Genomic DNA, 23,275 nt, shown 5'->3' on the forward strand with positions numbered 1-23,275 from the left:
CATAATCTCTTCTTGCTGTACTGACCTTTCATATAACTTAGGATTTTCTAGAAACAGCCAGGAAGTCTGCAAATAGAGTTTTCCTGTAAACACTGCTTTAGCTTCATCTCACAAATTTTATGTTGTATTTTCATTATCATTTAGTGAAAAATACTTTCTAATGTCTCTTGAGACATCGCATGATCAGTGGAATACATAAAAGTATGTTGTTCAATTTCCAAATATTTGGGGTTTAATTCCATTTTGGACAGAGCTCATACTCTGTATAACTTCAGTATTTTCCACCTTATGACACAGTATATGTTTCATTTTGAAAAAAAAAAAGTGAATTTGTTAGGTATTATGTTTTATAAACACCAAAGAGGTCAGGGCGGCTGATAATGTTCAAATCTTCTAAGTCTCTAATGATTTTTTATCTCATTCTATCCATTGCTGATAGAGTTGTGTTAAAATATCAATTTGATTGTGGAACTGTCGATTCCTGCCTTAAGTTCAGTCAATTCATTTCATGTATTAAGTGACTATATTGAGTTATTACATGACTGCATTAAGTGAACATTTGATTGTTTTATCTTTCTGCTAAATTGATTTCTGTCATTATAAAATACCCATTTTACCTGATATAATTTTTTCTCTTGAAATCTATTTTATCTGATATTACACCATTCCAACCTTCTGTTTACTGTTTTTTGATATATCTTTTCCCATCTATTTACTTTCAATCTACTTCTACCTTTCCATTTAAATTTTCTCTTGTTGAGAAACTTTATAGTTTAGTATAACTATAGGTATGGCTATATACTTCACATTATATAGCCGGGGTTTTTTTACTTTTAAATCCATGTGATAGTCTCTGCTTTTTCATTGAAGTATTTTTTTCCATTGCTATTTAATGTAATATCGATAAGATTAGGTTTGGGCCTACCAACTTTATCACTGATTTTCTATTTGTAGCCTCTGTTTTCGTTCCACTTTTTCCCTTCCCAACTTTTAAAAATATACTATTTCAATATATTGTATAATTCCATTTTACTTTTTCTTAGTGTCTTTTTACTTGTACTCCTTTGCATTGTTTTCAGTGGTTGCTCCAGTGATTAAATATAAATCACTACCACTTCCAAGGTCTACTTAACGATTAATATTTTACCACTTCATATGTAGAAATCTCGTAACCATATAGGTGCGTATTTACACATGCATAGGTTAAAAACTCCAGGGGACAATGCCCCCTCCCAGCAGTCATATGTATTATAAAGAAATTAAGACAGAAAACAGAACCTCCCCATCCCTGCAAAAAAAGTCTTCTATTTACCTAGAGATTTACCATTACTGACTGGTGTTCATCATTTTTAGGTACCAACTTTCTATCTGCTCTCATTTCTCTTTTGCTTGAAAAATTCCCCTTTAGTATTTCTGTTATGCAGGTCTGCTGGGAATGAATTCTTTGAGTTGTCTTTTATTTTAAAATGGCTTTATTTCATCTTCATTTTGAAGATGCTGTCAACGGTTATAGAATTCAGGTTGACAATTTTTGTCTTGTAGCATTTAAAAGATATTTTGCTTTCTTCTGGCCACCCTGCTTTCTGATAAGTCAGCCACTAATTGTATCATGGTTCCTCTGTACATAACATATCATTTTTGTCTTGCTGCTTTCAAGACTGGCTGTTTTTACTCTAATGTAACACAGTGTGGCCTCCTTTGTGTTGATTCTGGTTGTTGTATTATGAGCATCTTGAATCTGTAAATGTATATCTTTCAACAAGTTTGTGAGATTCTGTGCCATTACTTCAAGTACTTTTCTGTCTTACTTGCTCTCTCTTCTGAGTCTCCAAATACACCTTAGACCACTTGACACGCTATTACTCTGTTACTTCAATTGTTTCTCTTCCTGTTATTTACAATGATAGTTTCTATTGCTCTATCTTTAAGTTTGCATACTCCTTCCTCAGCAGTTAAATTCATCCAGTAACATTATTATTTCAGGTATTCTATTTTCAGTTATAAAATTTCCATTTTGGTTCTTTTTTTACAGTTTCTATTTCTCTGCTAGGATTTCCTATCTTTTTGTATTTTGTCTTCTCTATGAGAATCATTATAACAGCTACAATACATATTTTGATAGTTCCAACATCTGGAAGTTGGTATCAGTTGATTTTATTTTGAGAATGTGATTCATTTTCAGGTTTCACTTTTGAACTGTATGCTGATTTTGGATTGTTTTCTTTTAAGGGCTTATTTTTATTTTTAGTAGGTCATTGTCTTGACTCAATTCAGAACGAACTTTGTTTCGCTGGTGCCAAGTCTAGTCTCAGTTCAAATCTGTAGCTAAGATCCTTTAAGGCTGTTCTGCATGTGTGTGATTCAGGAGTCAGCTAGAATCTGGGATTCCTTCTGTCTCTTTTCCTTCCTGGATTCCACTTTTTCCAACAACAGGGATTTCCCCCTAGTTGGAATTAGTGCCGTCTACTATGCTTCAAACCGCATTCACTGGGGGTGGCCGGTTAGCTCAGCTGGTTAGAGTGCAGTGCTGGTAGCACCAAGGTTGCTGGTTCAATCCCCGTATGGGCCACTGTGAGTTGTGTCCTCCTAAAAACAACAACAACAACAAAAACACAGAAAACCAGCATTCACTGTATAAACTTCCCTCCCCCAAGGGCTAAAGGGCTAACTCCATTCTAGCTCTGCTTGTATTCATTCCCCAGTGCTGTGGACCTTGTAGAACTCTGTGCAGGCCAGTCAGTCTGATATGAATTTATTAATTCATTACTGAAAACAGAAGGCCTCGAGTCATTTCGAAGCTCATTTTTCCCTAGGACAGCAATAACCCAGTATTCGGATCAACAGGCAGCTTGGCCCTAGTTCTAGTTACAATACTATCTCTCCTTCTTTTGGCCACCAGGAACATTTCGTAGGTGGCAGTCACAGCTTTTAGCCTCTATTCCTAAGTGGCTTAGCCCACCCCAAAGCCCAGTTTACTTCTGTGAAACTCCTGGCCATCTAGCTCTTAATCATCCCAGAACTGAGTGAATCTTCCATTTAGTCCTCGCTTATAGCTTTGTGCTTCTGGTTCACAGGCGGAAAAAATTCATATACATTGACCAACATGGCTACTGGGCAATATAAATCTTAAAACACAACAATGAAAGAACTAAAATTATGTATTCAAATAGAAAATTAATTCAACATTAGAAATGAAGAGCTCCAGCGATGAAGGGTCACATTAATGAAGCATTCCTAAATGTTTCCAATGTGCCAGGCACTGTGCTCATTACCGAGAAGATTAAGTCACCATTCTTAAATACCTCTGTAATCAACCAAACACGATGCGAAGTGCTTTCATGGAGATAGGGCTATGTATGGGATCAGTGGAGTGAGAAACAACTTAGTCTGAATATACTGTCTGAGACTTAGAAAGGATTTAAAAGAGACAAATAGGATCTAAAACATAGGTTAGGCACTTGGAAACTTTGTAGAGATCACAAATAATGTGATTTAAAAGGGTATTCTTCCTCATCCGCACAATGAAACTTCCTGTAGCTACACATGCCCTTTAAAAGGTTTAGGGTTTTCTTTAACCATAAAACTCTCATACACTCAGATTTTATGATTGATCCCTCAATTACATAGTTTTATACATTAATGCTTCAACTACATTAATGTAACCAGACCAACAACAGAAATGTCAACTCAATTGGGAAAACCTCACAAAAACTAAATTCTCGGATAACTTTTTCTCAATGAAGTTTATTAAAATATAAAACTTATTTCTCAAATTATTAGGAAACAATTTTCCAAAGGCCAAGAAAAATAAGCGGTGTTTTTTAAATAAAGCTGAAAAGTATTTGGATTCAAAAGTAATAAGCTTTTTAAAATGGGAGGAAACATTAGTGAATTTACATATAAAGTTACATTTAAAATGACAATGACAATATAAATTTCAAAGTTCACCCTAATAGAATAATCTTTTTTTCTATTAAATTCGAAATACACTGGAGTTCCTTTTGAAGCACAAAACCTTTAAGAGGGCACAAATATCAAGAGTTCCTAAAGAAATCATAAAGTTTCATCTAAGTGCTGAACACTTTGTTCAATCCTAGTGCTTTGTTCAATCCTAGTGCTTTATTTTAACTTTGGTCCCAGGCTGAATGGGCTCCTTAGTCTGAGTTTAAACGATCAAGAAGCAACTTTAGATTTATATATATATAAGTTTAGTAAGTTCAAAAGTATTTTCCAATTGCCTCCCCCAAAGATTAGTATTCGATTAGTATTTTATTAAAAAATCCCAACTTAACTGACCTTGCATTTCCAAAATAAACCTTAAGAAGAAATTGCTATAAACCAATAATGTCTACCCTACTTCCTTCCATACCTTAACAGTAAGTAATATAAAAATTTTGGGTATGACTGCAAATATTATTTTCTTCAAAATGTTAGGAGCTTAGATGTCCAGTTTTTAATACAATAAAATCATCTCTACTCCTAAGTTCCATACAGGCTAACTATGATAGCAAAGTACATTGCTTTTAAATGTAATTTATACACTGGATTTATTAAAACACTGAAAATGTTTCTCTGCCCCTCACCATTTTGACTAATATAATGATTCAGTACTTTCCAAATCCTGTTTTTTCCAGCTATCTTTGGTCAATTCTCCCAGGCCACACACATATCCCTGCTGACCGTTAGCATCTGTTAGTTTTCTTTCCTGAAGCTACCAGGAACTCTCATTAAAACTCTCATTTTGTCATTCAGTATAGTATTCAAAACTGTAACTTACATCTTTCATTAGCATGTGTTGTAGGTCAAAAGTAATTTCAAGGACAAAGAACAAATGGCAGAGAGATCAAAGCAGAGTAAAGGACACACAACGCAGAACTGTGATGTGACGCGTTATGCTGAGATGTGTATATGGGTGTGTTTTCCACTCTGCATACAAGTATTCATTGGCTCGGAGTGCCTGACAGAGGCGGAGCACAGAAAAACATACATGTTGGCAGTTTACTGTATACATTATAAATAGATTTTCAAAAGGAAAATATTTCAGAAACAAACATTAAAAGAACTGGCACTGAGTCGAGTAGCATGAAACAGCACACAGAATGGGTATATGCTTTTACACCCTTTCTACACATTACCTGTAATCTTCCCACAGCAGTCCTTAGCTGTTATTCCATTACCTGAATTACACATATTAAGGACCCAAATAGGAAAGTGAATTGATACCAAACAAACAGGTAATTTACATATTTGACAAGAAAACCAAAAAAAAAAAAAAACCACTGAAATTTAAAACTTTAAACTTGCGTTCGATTTAGAAATTCAGAAGAGTAAAATATAAAAAAAACTTTCACTAGCCTGAAACTCTGCTAATCAGTGGCTAAAAAACTTCCAAATGAGATTTAAGAATATTAAGAATATCTCTCTTAACTCTTTTACAAGGCAGCAAGAATAAAATAAAAATTTAAAGTCTATTGAAGCCTAAAGGGCACATCTTGGGGTAGTTTTCTATTCTCAAAAGATCTAGCAAAAACAAAGCTACCCAAAAACAGCTGGAAAGTCAGGTTAATTTTCTTCACCTCATCATGTCTTCCCAACTGATAAACGAAGGCATTATGGCTGCTTAAAACACGTTTTAATTGAGTGCTGTCACTGGTAAGAAGAAAAGTGTGGAACCACTACTTTTCCATATCAAACAAAGCAGGTAATTACCAGCCATTCTGGCACAATCCCTTATCACCAAAACACACAACGAATGCTAACTCTGTCAAAGCCAATGCCTGTTACCACAATGCAGGCAGAGCTGGTGTTTCAGGGTCACATTCTCCTCAGGATTACACAAGCATACATTGACAGCTCAGCCAGACACCTATAATTAAACACAAGCAGAGTGTAATGCTCATATCCAGGCCAACTTGCATGCAAAGGGGTTTCCCCTCCTCCCAGAACAGCTGATTGCCTTTCATTTTAGTTTCAAGTAGTTACAGTTCACTTAGTTTTGATTACACAGCAATTAGATATGCAAATGCATGAGATCCGGAAAAATACTTTTTCAAACATCAGATTGTGAGCAATCAGGCCCATTCTCTCCTCTTGTATATACAAGCAACTCATTAAACAGCTATTGTCTAAAAACTATCTCTGCCTCAAATGCCCTGAGTTTTTTAAAATGTTAAAAACATTCAAAACATATCTCTGGAATAAATTCCTCTTGCCAACCTAGTTCATGTGTATTTGTGTGCAGGATGGGGAGACACAGTGATTGGACAAAGAAAAAAATGCACCCCAATTCACATTGTTTAGGGTTACTTCAAGGCTTGTTGAGAAATTTGTTGTAATTTTTTTAAACATACAATTTAAAACCTTCTATTAAATGACACCCATTGTTAACAGATTAAAACATATTGCCAAGTATTCCTAAATATTCCAACTATTTACCTGAGACACTCTTTTCATTTTACTTTATGGGTTTTATAAGCTATTTGCAGGTGTTTGTGTGGAGAAGAATCATGTATATTCTGGAGGGGAGGGGAGTAAAAACGTGTGCTCTTGAAGATCAAAACTGTTATCTGATGTTCTTCTGTGGGCGTGACTTGAAAAACTAAGATGGCCACTAATATTCCTGCAGAATGTACTCACATACGGTCTCTATCCTGGCAATTAATTTTACTTTTAGGCTTTAAATTTCAACTTTGCTTCTAAACTTCAAGTCTTATTCAATTGCCTTATTACAAAGTGCCTTGTTGGCTTTTTCTTTGTCTTTTTGTTTTTTGTTCACTTGTCATGTGTCAGTTATTTATACTTAAGTACATTTTTCAAGTGTTTCTCCTGCGTTATCTATTCAATGCTCCTATGCTTTGGAAAATTCAGGAAGCTGGCTGACAAAAATTCTGTGGTAAAAGAATGTAATTTTTTAATGGGCACCATTTATGTCCACACTTCATTGAACAAATCAAAAATATAAATTATTGCTCTTGGAGAATGCAGCCTGGGTAAGGAAACAGAAACAAATAGTATAATTAAAGATTAAAGTGTATATCTACAGAACAAGTGCTTTGGAAATGCAGCGAAGGAAGAGTAGCAAAGGCTGAATGAAGAATGCTGACAGCGCTGGAATACAGTGAATCTGGAAGCAAGTTCGGAGTCCACACCGCCGCCGCCATACGCCACCTCTCCCATCTCCGTTAAGTGCAAGCACCTAGTCACAAATCCCCTTGCTTCAACTCTTACCCACATCCCCACACACACCCTTTTACAATCCATTCTCTAATTGTGTCGAGACAATTCTTTTAAAAAAGGGTCAGATCATGCCAATCCTGCTTCAAACCCTCCACTGCCTTCCAGCAAAAGTCAAACACCTTCCCACACTGCACAGAGGGATATGGACAGAGAATACCACTCCACCATTTCTTGCCACTCTTCTCCACCCACAGTGACCTTGTCATTCCTTGGCCAGTTCAATCTCATTGCTCTGAGTGCCTTTGCACCCCCTTGTCAGAGGTTAGGTGTCATCTCCTCACACAGCCCCTCCTTGGCCACCATAGTTAAAAGCACTCCACACTGATGACACATAGCACCTCATGTTATTCTTTTCATGGCACTTACCACTATCGAAAACGGTCTTGTTCATTTACTTACCTATTTTCTGTCTTCCTCTCTAAGTTAAGCTCTATGAGAACAAGAACCTCCCAGTTTTGTCCCAGAGTAGGGGGAAAAAACTTACTAAATTATTTAATAAACTTTGAAAAGTAGGAGGCTATTTTAGGTGGGAGAAAGCATGCGAATAAACATGCGTAGGGGCAGTAAGAATGGCTTCATTTTTTAGAAGCTGATGAGACAGCATTGACAAAATAGAAGATACTCCAAAATAACACTGTATGAAGGAGATAGTGGACTTAGCGGTATTATTTGCCAGGTAAATTAAATGTACATTGTTGGTGATGATGAAACAAAACCACGTTTGGTTGGGCATGATGACGCTACTAACACTGCTTCAAAGATTTTCATCAAGACTGGCACTTAATGTCACAACGGAACCTAGTCTTCTTTTCCAGCCTGATGAAGTGTTTTTCTTTTTCATCTAATCATTTCATCAAAAACTAATTCCACAAAAGTGACGAGTCTGACAGCACTCACATGTTTCCTGCCAATGAAATGCACTCGCCGCACCAGGCTAGGCGTGGCCCACCTACGGCACACCGGTCCAAAGTAAATCCTACATGTGCATGAATATGGATAAAAGTCCCAAGTATGTAGTTTTGCACTTCGGCTGCTGGTGAAAGCAAACTAGTAAAGAACAAGAATCAGGTCCTATAAATACGCATGACATGAAGTACCAGAGGACAGAATGTTTCTCTGGTATACACATTTCTTCCATAACTTATTTTCTCCAAGTATAAAGGCTAAGTTCTCATTCAAAGAGCAGCAGCACTTTGAAACTGACATATTAAAGGTAACATTTTAATTTCATATCAAAATTTTCCTAAGGCCACAGTTTCATTCCGTAACAAATCTCGTGATACCCAATACAAAAGTAGATTTAATAGCGATGTTGTTTTGTAGAAAAAAGTTGAATAAACACAAAACCGGTGCCAAATCTGAGGGTGACTGTGATTTGTCACCCAAACCAGGACACTATCAGTGAACAGAGATACTATTAAAAACTACACCCAGACAATAAGCGCAGCTAAAGTGTCTTGAGCAGAATAAAACTTAATGTCACCCTGCCGAAGAACTGTACTGAGAAGAAAAACTTAGCATGCTATCAAAACATGAGGGTAATGTGATTTAGAAACACTACAGATTAAACAAACAAACAAACAAAAAACAAAAAAAAATATTACCCTTCTTTTCCTAGATCATTAGGTAATTAATATAATGTATCTGGACAAAATAAACTTCCTGGGTAAGTTCTTACCTATTCAGTAAGAGCCAGTTCCTCCAGAAACTGAATCACTGCACATGCACACACACACAATTTCTTAAGTCAAAAAAAAAAAAAATTGCTACTAAATTAAGAATTTCAAAAATTTAAATTTCACATTTCACATATTGAAAACAGTAAGGTATACAATCATCGAAAGCAATTAAAATGTCTTGTCATTAAAGTTGTTTTCTAAAAAGAAATAATTAAGAATGGCATTTCCAATCTTACCCTATACAAGGAAATGATTTGTAAAGTTAAGATTTAACCGAATAAATAAAATATAACAATAGAAAATAGCAAATATCTACATAAACTACTGGGGACTGAAAAAGTCTCTGAGTCTGACACTAAAGACTCCAGAAAACCACAACAAAATATAGTTTGACTGTTTAGTTGATTATTTAAGTACAATAATTATAAGCAAAATTAAAAGACAAAACCTTCCTCCACTTCAACACATTATTTACTGAGTACTAACTATGTGGCAGGTACGTACATTTGCCAAAACACTTCCATATATTTATCCTAATGATATGTACACGTTTTTCACATTTTCATAGAAAAAACAATTAATTTAAAAAGTACATATGGTCTTTTATGGTCATAGACAGATATAATACTCTTGAGTAAAATAAATCAGGTCACAAAAACATTGTTTCAAAATATATATCAACAAATAAATAACACCTCTAAATGGAGATGATGATTTAAAAAAAATACCAGTATTGTCTAATTTTTTTCTACACTAAACAAGAAAGGTTTTTATAATTAAGAAAAAAATTATTTTGCAAAGATCATTTGCTTTAACTACTTGTGACTTCTTTTAAGGTTGTGACCCCTTTTTAAGTCGTAACAAGTTTAGACTTCTCAAATGTTTAAAAGCTTAAACATTTTAAAGCACTTGCTGCTGTAACTGCTTGGTCCTATTACACATCTTCAAGTGTCCTTATACTTCCATGTACTCACTTGTTTACTAGTCAATAATCTCATCATTTAAATGAGCACAAGTTACTAGTCAGAAATTAATCTTATTAGTTACAAAGATGAAAATAAAACTCTTTACATCAGACTCCTAAAAATATTTTCTACACAAAGTGATTAGGTCTCTATACTTAGAAGGTAGTTGGATTGGCCAAAACTTTGTTAAAAAACTTATGAAGATCTTTTTAAAACATTCCCAACTATCAACCATAATTTCTATTTACTGTTTTCTAAGTATCAAATAAGTCACAAAATGAATCATTTCAATTATGATGATATTCACAGTTTTTATGTTTTTGGACCCACAGGCTGTGATATCATCTTGGCCCTATGACAACTTGTGGCTTAAAAAAAATTAAGGGTCGGCCAGGTGGCTCAGGCGGTTAGAGCTCCATGCTCCTAACTCCGAAGGCTGCCGGTTCGATTCCCACTTGGGCCAGTGGGCTCTCACCCACAAGGTTGCCGGTTCAATTCCTAGACTCCTGCAAGGGATGGTGGGCTGTGCCCCCTGCAACTAGAAACGGCAACTGGACCAGAAGCTGAGCTGCGCCCTCCACAACTAAGACTGAAAGGACAACTTGAAGCTGAACGGCACCCTCCACAACTAAGATTGAAAGGACAACAACTTGACTTGGAAAAAAGGCCTGGAAGTACACACTGTTCCCCAATAAAGTCCTGTTCCCCTTCCCCAATAAAATCTTATTAAAAAAATTAAGAATTGCATGTCTTTAAAAGCAAAGGATTTAACAATTACGTATGATTTAAAATATAAATTAACTTGTTTTAAAATAAAAAGAGCAGCAGTGTAATTTCTTTAAATGGTGATCTTTCATAACTGAAGGAGTAAATAGAAAAACAAGCTAGGATAGAATAGGATGGCTCACTAGGCTCGTGAAACAGCCTAATTATTTGTCATTAATATGGCTGAAAAAAAATTTCGAATCGAAGTTCCTTGTTAAAGGATTCTGAAAAAGAAAATCAACTGATGTAGCATGATGTATACACAAGTAACATACTACTAATTCTGTCAGCAGAGAACTGAACCCTTTAGAAGAAAATTTGTAATATACAACACAACTACAAGGTGTTCAAATATTCCTTAACTAAATTGACTGCAATCCAATCAAGACTTAATTTTAAGAGGCTCATTAACAGCATCTAGTGCTAAAATGGACTCTCCCTTTTCCCTGAAACTCATGTCTCATTTCATTAGACATGGACAATTAACTCATCTTGGTATTAGATCTATGGCAGAGTAATTAGCTTAAGTTTTACAGGTTACTTAAAGTGTTGCTTTACTAATGAAAACAAAGATTTATTTTCATTGGATCCATCTTTTTATCCCTCAGAGTGTCTCAAATTTTAATAAATAATAGTAGAATTTTTGTTTCAAGTCCTTCCGAGCTTTCTTAACAATGTGGCCAAAGCAGTGATCACGCCACAACAGTGTACGGAAACACTATCAAATCTGAAATGAACACTGCATTTCTATGGTACTGCTTTATACTCTGCTTCTCAAAACAAGGCTAAGTCACTTGAGCCCACAATGAACATGTAACCAGAAAGAGAACAAAAAAGTCAATAGTCTAAAATGAATTTTATGTTAAAACACATACAACAAAAATGAGGGGTGAGAAGTAGGAACAACAGTGCACGAAGAGGGGCCACCCTAGAGCTAGAGCACAGTTCTGAGCCAGCAGACTCTGCCACAAGCTGGCACGGAAACCAGTGCTGCTGAAGTACACCTGCAAGTACAGAAATCAAGAGCACTGAAGAAACTTGACAGTATTCAGAATGGATAATTGTGTCAGTTGACATAAAAAGTTTTAAATAGGGTTAAATTTATATCTTTAAAAAAAAACATTCCTCTGATAATTTCATTAGATTTTACAAAAGGGATTGGTTTACAACAGATTAATTTTTTTTGGTAATGGTCTTTAATTGCAGATCATTTGAAAAGTGCTGATTTAAACTGTTTAAAAAAGCAATCAATCACTTTTGAGGTTGACTCAATGCCATGTCCCATTACATTAAAAAAAGTCTAAAGTTACTTGGAAATTAGTTTACAGCTAGAGTAGGATACCTTTAGGATATAAGCACTGTCAAAGGCTCTAATGTTAAGAGAACATATTTGTTTTGAATTCAAAGTAGAATTAAGCTTAAAGGATTTAAGTTTCAAAGATACAGATTCTATCTCAACACAAGGAAGAACTTTCTAAACACAGCTGTCTAAAACTTGGTCATTTGTGGCCTTCAGTCTCTTCCTTCTTCCTCTCATCCCTCTACTACTACAAAGTTATCTTTTTAAAGCAATATGTAATTTCTTATCATAAAACATAAGAGTGTCAATACACTGCTTTCAAAATTAAAAAGAAAAAATCTTTTAACATAGTGTTCAAGGCCCTGTATCCTCAGACCCAGCCGTGTCTTGAGATACCTACACCTCTTCTCCCCCACACCTGGTAACTTCCACTGCAATACAACAGGCCAAGCATCAGCATGATGACATACATTAGCTGATCCTATTTCTGATGTCTAGAAGACCATCCCAATCATCTGTCTTGTAAATTCCTGCTCCAGTCCAATCCTCTCTAGCTTTCCTGGAAACTCTCAATATGCAAAAGAACTCGTTACTTCCTGGGCTTCCCACAGCACAAGGTACATCACCTGTTGTAGCATTCACCATACCGGGTATTAGTTTATTGTCAACACATCAGTCTCCTAGGGGTGAAAGCTCCCTGAAGTCAAAAAAAAAAAAAAAAAAATCACAGACACAACATACGGAGCATACCAAAAAAATGTACACACATTTTTAAGAAAGGAAAAAACCATTAAAATTGTAATAATATATACCGATAACAAAAGATGAATACAAGTCACATGTGACTTCTGCAATTACGAGAGGTGCTCAAAGTGGTTGCCATAAGTGTCCAGACACTTCTGATTACAGCGGACTACTGCTTGAGCAGCACTGACCAAAGTGACCAGTTATATACATTTTGGGGGCAACCCTGGCATTTGCTGCCTGAGAACGTTTTTAATTAACTGACAGGAAGTAATGGAAACTGAGGAACAGCCATTTGCAGTATAGGAATTAAAATATCACAGTATTAAATATCACAAGGGTGGTGCGACTCCATGGCTTTAATAACTTCCTTCCAAACCAGATTATATGATACTACAATTTTCATAAGCACTCTTCTAAAGCTACTGCTCTGTTCTCATTACTACTCTATTCAATCAGATTCAGTAAAGCATGCAACTTGTAAGATTAACACTTTAAGAGAGAATCTATGCAGGTTCCTGCTCTCCAATGCATTGAGTCAAAGGTACCAATGGCAGGGGGAGGCGGGGATATAAGACAGGGACATAGAGTAGACAGGAAAAAAAAAAACATTTCTCACAAGGTACAGCCTTTCTCAACTAAGGATTCCACAAGAGAATGAAGTCTTACTGCCTGGCTCAAGGTATAAATTACATATAATTAACTTCTCTCCTACATCTATAGTGGTATACTCATTATGAACCACTCTCAGTAAAAGTTTAAATCTGCTGGCGAACCTGTTAAGAAACTGGTATTCTCATACACTGCTCACAGTAAAACAAGCACCCCTAGAAAGAGGAATTCAGTTCTAGCTAGCAAAACTACATATTGCAATACAACTTCCAGAATTCTAACCAAAAACTATTAAGTACATGCAAAGATGTTATAAAAGCTTCTACTCAATGCAGCACTCTGCCAAGGCTAGAATCAATCCAAGTGCCCATCAATAGGGGGAACGCTGGAAAAATTCGTAGCATGTTCACACAATGGAATATGGTGAAGTTATTAAAATAAATAGACTTTCTCTATACTCTCATTAAGTGATCTCAACAATATGCTGTTAAGTAAAAAAAATATATAAAACAAAATGTAGAAAGGTACACAGTATTAATGATCTATGAATTGAGTGAGAAATTATACACATATAAAACGCACAACTGTCATACTTCTGTAATTTTTTATGTCAAAAAAAGATATGTAAAGATAAACCAAAAACTACATTAAAAAATTTAAACAAATGGCAAGGAGAGAAATAAAGAAGAAACCAGGGATGAAAGCTAGGCTTCTCTGAAAATTTCCTGTTTTGTACATTTGATTTTGGAACCATATAAACATTTTATTATATAAGTAACAGGAAATAATTTAAGTAATTCTTAAAACTAGAAAACCAAGTACGACAAATGAGTCTGACTGTGGATCCCTATGATGGCATTAACTGTTACACTCCGACAAACTATAGTTTTAAGAGTAATTAGTACCTCAAGTGAAATATACCCTACAAACAAGAACTGCACAAAAATTGTTTTCACTGACCATGTTGTTGGTTGTAGTGTTTGCATTGTTCTGAGATGTTTCATAAATTTTAGAATAAAGTAAATGAATCATTATTTTGTATCACTAGGAATCAGGATTTTCAGTAGGAAAGAAAGAAAAGACAGATACAAGACCAATTAAATAAAACACGAGTCTTGATTTTGAATGAGAATGAACTTGTAAAAATTTATCTATATGAGAGAGAGAATACCTCCTACAATGAACTCGTAAAAATTTATCTATATGAGAGAGAGAATATCTCTGTGTTGAAAAGGTCTACAAATAATGAACACCACTACAGCCCAGAATGCAGCCCTGAAATACTACTTTTCACTAATAGTAACCAGGGTTTCCTAAAGAAATAACTGATTCCAAGTCTGGGGAAGAAATCTTTCTTCCAAGATGAGCCTGGACTGTCATATCACAGCAAAAAGCAAAGTTACTAGCCAACTACTGGGATGGTGTCAAAAGGACTTGTAAAGTGAACATGAAGAGGCTCCCACAGTCCAAAGAGCATAATCATTAGTTAAAAACACTAACTGCAAAGAACTGAAACACATCAAAACTGTTTAAATGCATTCATAATGATACTCAAAAGAAAACAACACTCATTTTTCACCTCTGGAGGATTCCTACGAACCAATTCACTACTGTTGTAAAACTAGTGAATAAAGAACGGAGCCTTTATTCAGCTTCTGTCACAAAAGTAAATCTAGCTAGTATTAATGAAGAAAACAGGATATAGCTATTTTGCAACTCCTACTGAAATAGAGCTTGAAAACCAATCAACAATGATTGCTGAAATCAAAGAAGAACCTAGATTTTATGTGCTGCCACAACAACGCTACTTGTGAAATAGTCTTTCAAAAGGAAGAAAGAAAACGAGGAAAAGAGGGCAGGAAATTCTGAATGTGATTAAACCTTTCTCGCTACCAATTTACAAGAAATACAAGGAACAGAGTGCTAAACACCACCATAAAAATGCAATCAGCAAAATGCACAGGAATTCTTCAGGACAAATAACTTAGCTCCTTTACAAATAGCCTGCAAGGAGCGATGGGACTGAGAAGGACGGCAGAGTTCTATCAATCAAAGGCAGTATACATACAGCCGCGTTTGGTGCCATTCAAACTGTTTTAGGAGCACACTTATTAGACGAAAGAGAAACTATGAACACTGACTAGATATTTGATGACATGAAGAAATTTTTTTGGTGATAAAAAACAAACAACTCATATTGATGTCACAGTAACGTTTAGAATACTCAATATTCAATTTCTCCTAATATTTTTGAAGTTGGTGTCACTCTTATAAATGGTTTATAATTAGAAGACGGCACACCACAGGATAGAATACGGGATGTAGGCCCAAATTTTGACTGCTTTTTGACATCTGACCTTCGGCAAATTACTCAACCTTGCCTGGGCCTCAGTTTCCTCTTCCAAAATGGGACTAATAAAACTCAGACTAATTAAGTGTATGTATTAGGTTGGTGCAAAAGGAATTGCGGTTTTTGCAATTATTTTCAACCTTTCAATCTGCAACTACTTTCGCACCAACCTAATACTTAGAATAAGCAGGATACAAAGCACACTCTGCGAATCAAAACAGCTATGCACAAAAAGCTGCGTTTCACCTGCCGACGGCCTGTTACCAGACTGAACACGAGACACAGGTGCAGTCGGCCTGCTAGGGATCAGCACTGCCACATGCTGCCTGGCGGACAAGCTTTCCCAGCTCTGACCACAGTCTCTCAGGAAGTCTGACGACAGTTCCTGCTCTTAGGTTCCACGAGGTTACTCAGTACCATTTCACTGGGTATTTATATTCAAAAATCAACACCGTTGGGCCCATCCATAATGCTGAAGTAACATCAATCCAAGAGAACGAAAACTAAAGTGGCATATTCACTCCCTTGCGTCACACCAGCACCAGCAGCTTAGAATGATATAGTAGAATGAATGCTGAGAATGAATGCCCACCTTCCCACAAGAATTAAAAGCACACAGGGTTTATAATTTTCTCTGTTTACAAATCTTTTACGGGGGGTCCGAGAGGAAGGACATCTATGCCTGCCATTTATTACCTAAACAACACACGTATGCCTTTCCCTGGTATGTTTTCCAGGCCCTACTCTATGCCAGGTACTCATCAACCATGAAGGAAATACTCCATAGAACTGACATGCCTTGCCCTCACTGAGTTTACCAGTCTCGTGAAGAATACTGATCAGCAAACAGCATTTCCATCGTAATATTTTAGGGCAATCAGTAAATTAAGATTTATTTTCTAGCTTCCTCCACTTTTACATAAATCGCCAACTCTGCAGAAAAGCGTAAAGCCAAATGACTTCTTTGAAACACCTGAAATACACCTCAATCAGCCTTATTACTTATATCAATCCTTCTTTTTGTCTCCATTTGTTTAGGATCTTTTTCAAACTATCAGCCAACTAACAAAAGGTAGTACTTTCCATTTTGACTTCACTTTTATTAACATTGTTAAGAGCTCAGTGAATAAACTACAGCTTAAACCAAGGTGATTTGGTTAACTTCTTGGGTGCAACAGACTTAAGATTACAAAAGACACTTCTGGTGTTATAAATCTATAAATTCTTCACAGAATCCATATACCATAATATCAAACATAAAGCGGCCATTCAAATTAACTTGATATGCCCAAAGTATGTTCATCTGTAGCTTTTAATAAAACTAAAAATGCAATCTGTAGCCAAATTTTTGGTGTCTTATTTCAATATTGTTGCTTACAGGTATATGTATAATCTGTAAGCTTTTTTAAATTTCAGTAGACAGCAGTACAAATTGAAAATAAAATATGTGAACAGCTTCTACTTGTGGTTAAGAACAAAGTAGACAAGACAGAATATGAACACACCATCCACCAGAGAAACAAAACAACTATCAAATAGTCTTAAGATAAAACCTAACAATCATTAACATTAATTGATCATTTACTATGCGCCAAAACTGTTTAAGTGCTTTATGACTAATTCAATTCTCACTACCACCATAAAGGATAAGTGGCATTACTAGTCCCATTTTATACACCACAAAGGGATTAAGTAATTTGTCCCAGGTCACACAAAGCTGCTAAGTGACAGAACCAAGACAGAAACCTAAGCAACCTGGTCACTGAGCTCACTCTCCTAACCATTTTGTCCTCCTGCCACAAACAGGAGATGTTGTTCAGGTTACGAATTTAACCCCAATTGGACAGAGGATTCATGATTTCTCCCTACGCACATCTACTCTCTCCCCCTCGCAGTGAGAGTGCATGACGGGAGGAAACGGAGGCCATGACTACAGAATTAGCAAAAGCAAGGAGAGAGAAACATGTTCTGTTCATTGACTGATAAGAATAACTTGTTTAATTAATGGACACACTAATCTTTTGGTGAAGATTAGTCTTCAGTAGTCTTCATTTTATTGTCCTGAGGCTATTAAATTAGCTCTACTTACTAAGAGCTAATTTCCATGCAAAGATGGAAACCAAAACGAAAATTGCATGGCAATCAATACAAGATTGCCACCCAGTTGATTCAGAATCTAAAAGTTAATTTTTAAAATCCTAATTAAAAATGTTTTAAATACAACATCTAAATATACTCAAAGGGAACTCACATGCTTGCCTCAAAGTATCTTTAAACTCAGGTGACAAGAAAAATTTATAGTAAGATTAAAAGATAATATCAATGAGGACTTTTTCCCCCAACTTCTTAGTTACTACATCATTGTTTGTCTGTAGGGAGAGAAAATGATGGAGATCCAGTTAGCTTATGGGAGACTTTAATGAAACGAGGTGGGGAGCTCAAGAAGCAGCGTAACAGAATGAAGTCAGGATACCTTTTAGGTCTGGTGTTCATTCCATGAGCTCCACAAAATAACTCTATCAATGCACACGTGGCAACATAAGCTGACCACAGGTCTATCATTTTATAGCCCTTTCATGGCAATGTGTTATAAAAAAAGAAATCCTTCCTTACAATAAGTTTAATCCTTGGCAATCAGAATCTAGATTATTTTTTTTAATTCAAACTTTTTTTATACAAACAGAAATTCAAAAGTATTCTGCCTCAGAGTATCACTGGATTTAAAAAACAAGTGAAATAAAACCTTCCTAAAAACAATATTTAAAGTGGTTACGTCTTTATTAATTAAACTGGAAAAACAAGAACTAGCAGGAGAAAAAAAACAAAAAACAGAAACAATACACTTTAAAGTAAAACGTCTAGAAAACTTATGATCAATATAAAATGGTGAAATCCAAAATGAGTTTCATATGGCTAGTTAATAAGCCTTCTTCTTCTGTTTATTAACTCTCCCAATGAGCTGACATACATTCAAGTTATTCATTTGACTGTTTTCATTTAAATCTTATCAAAAGAAATATTTTAGATTTTTCAAAATTTTAGTTATACCACATTATAGTCTAACTACTCCCAAATAAGTAGCCTCTCAAGTGTAAATACCAAAGTAAGTTAACATGACGGATTGAGTGATACTTTAGTTGGCTAAATGAAAAATGATAATTAACAAAGCAAAAAAATCTTTTAAGACGTCCAAAAGTTTCTAATATGAAACAATGCATGCCTAGGGCTTTATATACAAAAGATCGGTATATCTTATTAGAGTACAAAAGTTTAAGTAAATTATTCACATAAAGGCTTGTCTGCATCTTTAAGGACTTACCTTCTTTTTATCCCTCATTGAGCCTTTGCCTCGGACCATTATTTTACATCCTGTTTCTGCTTCAAGCTGTTTAGCTGTTAGTCCTCTAGGTCCAAGGATTCTCCCAACAAAATTAAACTGGAAAAAAAAAGTCACGATAAATTATTCACTTGTTTGAATTAATAACTGAAATTATTTTTAAATATCTACTTTCTCAAATTAAATATTTTTAAATACTAAGTTGAAATAAAATCAAGAGTCCTTATGAATTTCTTGCCAAGTTTTCGAGGGGATAATTACAATAGCTTATTGTTTAGCATGAAATTTCTACACACACACACACACACACACACACACACAGACACACATAAATTATGAATTTAGGAACACTGCATCCACCTAAAAGAGGTACTATACTGAATCATCCATCAACATGTAATCTAAACCAGAGCATATTAAAGAGTTTGACAAAATCTTGGATGCCAGCCAACAAAGCAAATCTCTTCTACAAAACTCTCTGTAATGACAGTGTTCAGGGAACTGTTCATTATATTAAATAGTAATTCCTTATTTTAACTGAAATCCTTGGGAAAAATTCCTGTTATTTATCTAACAAGTAAAGTTATATTTTCTCCAAAGCAACTGTTTCAGAGAGATTGTATTTCTAGGTTGGCTGTCAGAACCTGATGGTCAAATTTGGGTTCCACCCTACCCTAAATGTTCAAGACTTGAAAGTATATACGTTTTCATCACATTCCTTGCAAAATTTTATATCTGTGTCCTTAATTTCCTTTCTTTTTTTCCATTTCTACCTTTAACTTATACTACTATTTTTGCAAGTAGGCTTAACTCTTTTCATGAATAAGAGTAATAAAAATAGCTGTATAAATAAAGAACTACCATTCCTCAACAAAAACTTCTAGTATTCATAGTTTATTTTTTAGAGAGAAAAAAAGGCCAATGTGAAGAAAAGATTAACACTGAACATTGGAAAGTAAATTTTCTTCACTCACGTCATCTGCATAAAAGACAAAAATGAGTGTTTACTATCACCTCCACAAAAACGTATGGGTGGGTTATTTGTCCAATCAAATAGGTAATGATTATCATTCTTACGGCTTCCTATTTTTTCTGGCATTTGATCCACTGTTAACGTCATTGCACAAAAGTAATATGCTCGAATTCACTGCTGTCAGGCTTCAGTGGCTCTTCCTTTCCTCCTGAAGCTGCTCACCAGGATTGTCAGACCTTACAAAAGTGATCGTAAATGAAAGATGTGTAGTTCAGGTGTACAGCTGGGAAAAAGCCCTTTTCCCTCAGGAGACCCTGATATAACTTTTTCCACCCCAAGTTAAGACTCATTAACTTTGATCCTGCAAGCACTTGCTCTAGCTCTATAAGATCCCAAATTCTGAAATGCCCTGAACCATGTCTTTATATTCAAAAATAAAATATTTTTTAATAGTAAGTTGAAATAAAATCAAGAGTCTTTACGAATTTCTTGCCAAGTTTTCGGGGAGGGGGGTTCCCTTTCCTAATTCCTCAGCATACAGTACTTGACCTCTTTACCCAACCGAAACCCGATGTCATCCACTTTGACAATGCACTTGCTTCCTTCCAACCTAGAATCCCTTTGCTACACCTCCAATACGAATAAACTCAAGTTCTAAACTATGGTTAAGTATTTAAACTCTGACAGTACATAGATCCCAACTGGTATCCAAGTCGTAACACTAAATAATGGTTAGGGGTTGGAAAGTCACATCAAATAAGCCTCAATTATATAATAGAGGGAACACCGACCATCTGGTAGAGCTGCAGGGAGGGCTGCACTGCAGGTGTGTACAGCATAATATGTATCAAAGGTCTGACACGAGGTCTGGCACATAGTGGACAATTACTAGCCTACCAAGCCCGCCTGAAATCCACTTGCGGAAGCCTCAGGCCCTCATTCAACAACTGAGCTTAGAATGTCTATGGAAGGGGGGTGATCAGAAGCATATTTGCCCAACAGAACTCCAAAGAGACTTGACACTCAGACACTGAGTGCTGCAGAAAACTGGAAAGAAAAGGTGGAAATAATATACAGAACAACTGACCCATCCCGCCCCAAAACACCAACAGCCAGGCATCTAACTTGTAGTTAACAGGCTCGAATTTCCATCTCTAGAAAAACTGAAATGCCCCACAGAAATCACTTTCAGGTTCTAGCATTTGGCTTCCTTCTCAAAGACTGATGCTTCAGGCAATCACCTCAAACTGAAGCCTGCAGTGGGCAAGCCCAGTTTGTGAACAGAAGCTGGAAAACACTCCAACATGGAAAAGACAATACAAAAGAGATAAAAGAAAGAAAAAGGACACATGATTGCTCCTTCAAGGAAAAGGCCTCTGCTAAAAGAAGATAATATCCAAACATAACTACTTTACTAAATAGTGCTGAACTATTTTCTAAAATGTTTGCACACTTTATTATTCCCAAAAGAAAAGAATTTGTTTCGGTCCACTTCTTCTCCAACAGCACTCATTGCCAATGTTCTTTATTTTAGCCATTCTGGAGCATTTGCTAAATGTTTAAATTAGCATTCTCATGATTACTAAGAAAAGAAAAAAGGTCATCATTTTTTCATGCTACTGGCCATTCAGATTCACGTTTTCTGAAGCACATTTGAAGTTTCCTATTTTTCTATTGCATTGTTTACCTTTTTTTTTTTTTTATCAATTTCTACTTCATGGTTACATGTGTAGCAAATACCATCCTGTGGCTTGCCTTCTTGTTCTTTTTTAATGGTGGCATATGACTAAATTTAATCTGATTGAAATTAATGAAATCACACTGAATTTTCATGTAGCAAGTTATCGGTCTTCTCTTCGTGGTTAGTGTTTTCCGTGTTCTCTTTAAAGGAAGTCTTTCCCCACTTCAAGATCATCAAGGCATCCTTCCATATTGACTTTCAGAACTCTTATTGTTACGCCTTTCTCATTTATACCCACAGTATACCAGGAACTGATGTCTGTGAGACTTTTCTTTTTTAAATGTCACGTGGATACCCAATTGCCCTAGCACATTTCACTGAAAAGACTATCCTTTTTTAACTTCTCTACATTACCACCTTGTCAAAAACATCTATATATAGCTGAGTCCGTTTCTGGGCTCTCTTATTTTGTTAGTTTTAATGTATTTGTTTATCCTTGCTTTAATATCACACTATTATTTATTGTAACTTTATAATAAACCTTCATATGCAGTAAGCAAGTTATTCCACTTTGCTCTACTTCAAGAGTACCTCAGTCATTCAAAGCCTTTTGTATTCACAGATAAGATTTTACCGTGTTTCCCCAAAAATAAGACCTAGCCGGACAATCAGCTTTAATCAGTCTTTTGGAGCAAAAATTAATATAAGACCGATCTTAAATAAGACCCAGTCTTATGGTAAAATAAGATCGAGTCTTATATTAATTTTTGCTCCAAAAGTCGCATTAGAACTGATTGTCTGGCTAGGTCTTATTTTCAGGGAAACACGGTACAAACACTTGGTCAATTTCTAACATACTACTTGCAATAATTTTAATTGGGATAGTCCCATAGAGTCTTTAAAACCAAGAACGGGTGTAACTTCCTCATTTGGTGAGGTCTTCTTTGATTTCTCTCAAGAATGTAAAGCTTTTTTGATATAAGTTTTTACTCATTTTTGTTAGATTTATTCCTAGACATTTTGGGGCTTACTCTGGTTATTGTCATACCATATTTTTATTTCATTTTTGTTCCTTACATATGACCACATAATTAATTTATATCTGTATCTATATCTATCTATCTATCTATCTATCTATCTATCTAGATAGATAGATAGATAGATAGATAGATAGATAGATAGATAGATAGATATAGATATATATATATCAAACCTTGCGGGTGGGGATAAGGGGAAAGGTGAAGGGATTAGGAAGCAGCTGTAACCACAAGATGGCCTCAGGGTTTTTTGAAAATTAATTTGGGGAACATATTCAATAATGTTGTAAAGATTTTGTTGCGTATCCGATGGACACGTGTCCTATTTGGGAGACCACCTCAGGGATACTGTGGATGCCTGATCATGGCACTGTACACCAGAAGCTAAACATTAATGAATGCCAACTATAATTTTATATAAAAAATGTGATGGCTCGGTGCGAGGTCGGAGGGATAGTGGATGGGGGGAGGGGGTCTACAGTGTGAGGGATATAAATGATGAACGTCTAAGTATTACCTGTCTTGTACACCTGAAACTAATAAATTTTTTTTAAAAAAAAGTAAATAATAAAAAAATAAAGCCTTTTACCCAGCAA

The 23,275-nt window shown here is 35.5% G+C and overlaps 1 protein-coding gene across 7 annotated transcripts in view; it reads right to left on the bottom strand.

The window, feature by feature from the left end:
- Positions 1-23,275, bottom strand: part of QKI (QKI, KH domain containing RNA binding) — a 144,544-nt gene that overhangs the window by 64,774 nt on the left and 56,495 nt on the right. For all 7 annotated transcript variants that reach the window (XR_013992095.1, XM_081030515.1, XM_081030516.1 and 4 more), the window contains exon 3: positions 18,971-19,087. Coding sequence is in view for 6 of the 7 variants with exons in the window: in XM_081030515.1 (XP_080886641.1) it covers positions 18,971-19,087 (117 nt within the window). In the remaining variant the exon portion in view is untranslated. The remainder of the gene's footprint in view (positions 1-18,970; positions 19,088-23,275) is intronic.

The sequence above is a fragment of the Rhinolophus hipposideros genome (assembly GCF_964194185.1).
Source record: "Rhinolophus hipposideros genome assembly, chromosome: 3".
NCBI classification, from domain to species: domain Eukaryota; kingdom Metazoa; phylum Chordata; class Mammalia; order Chiroptera; family Rhinolophidae; genus Rhinolophus; species Rhinolophus hipposideros.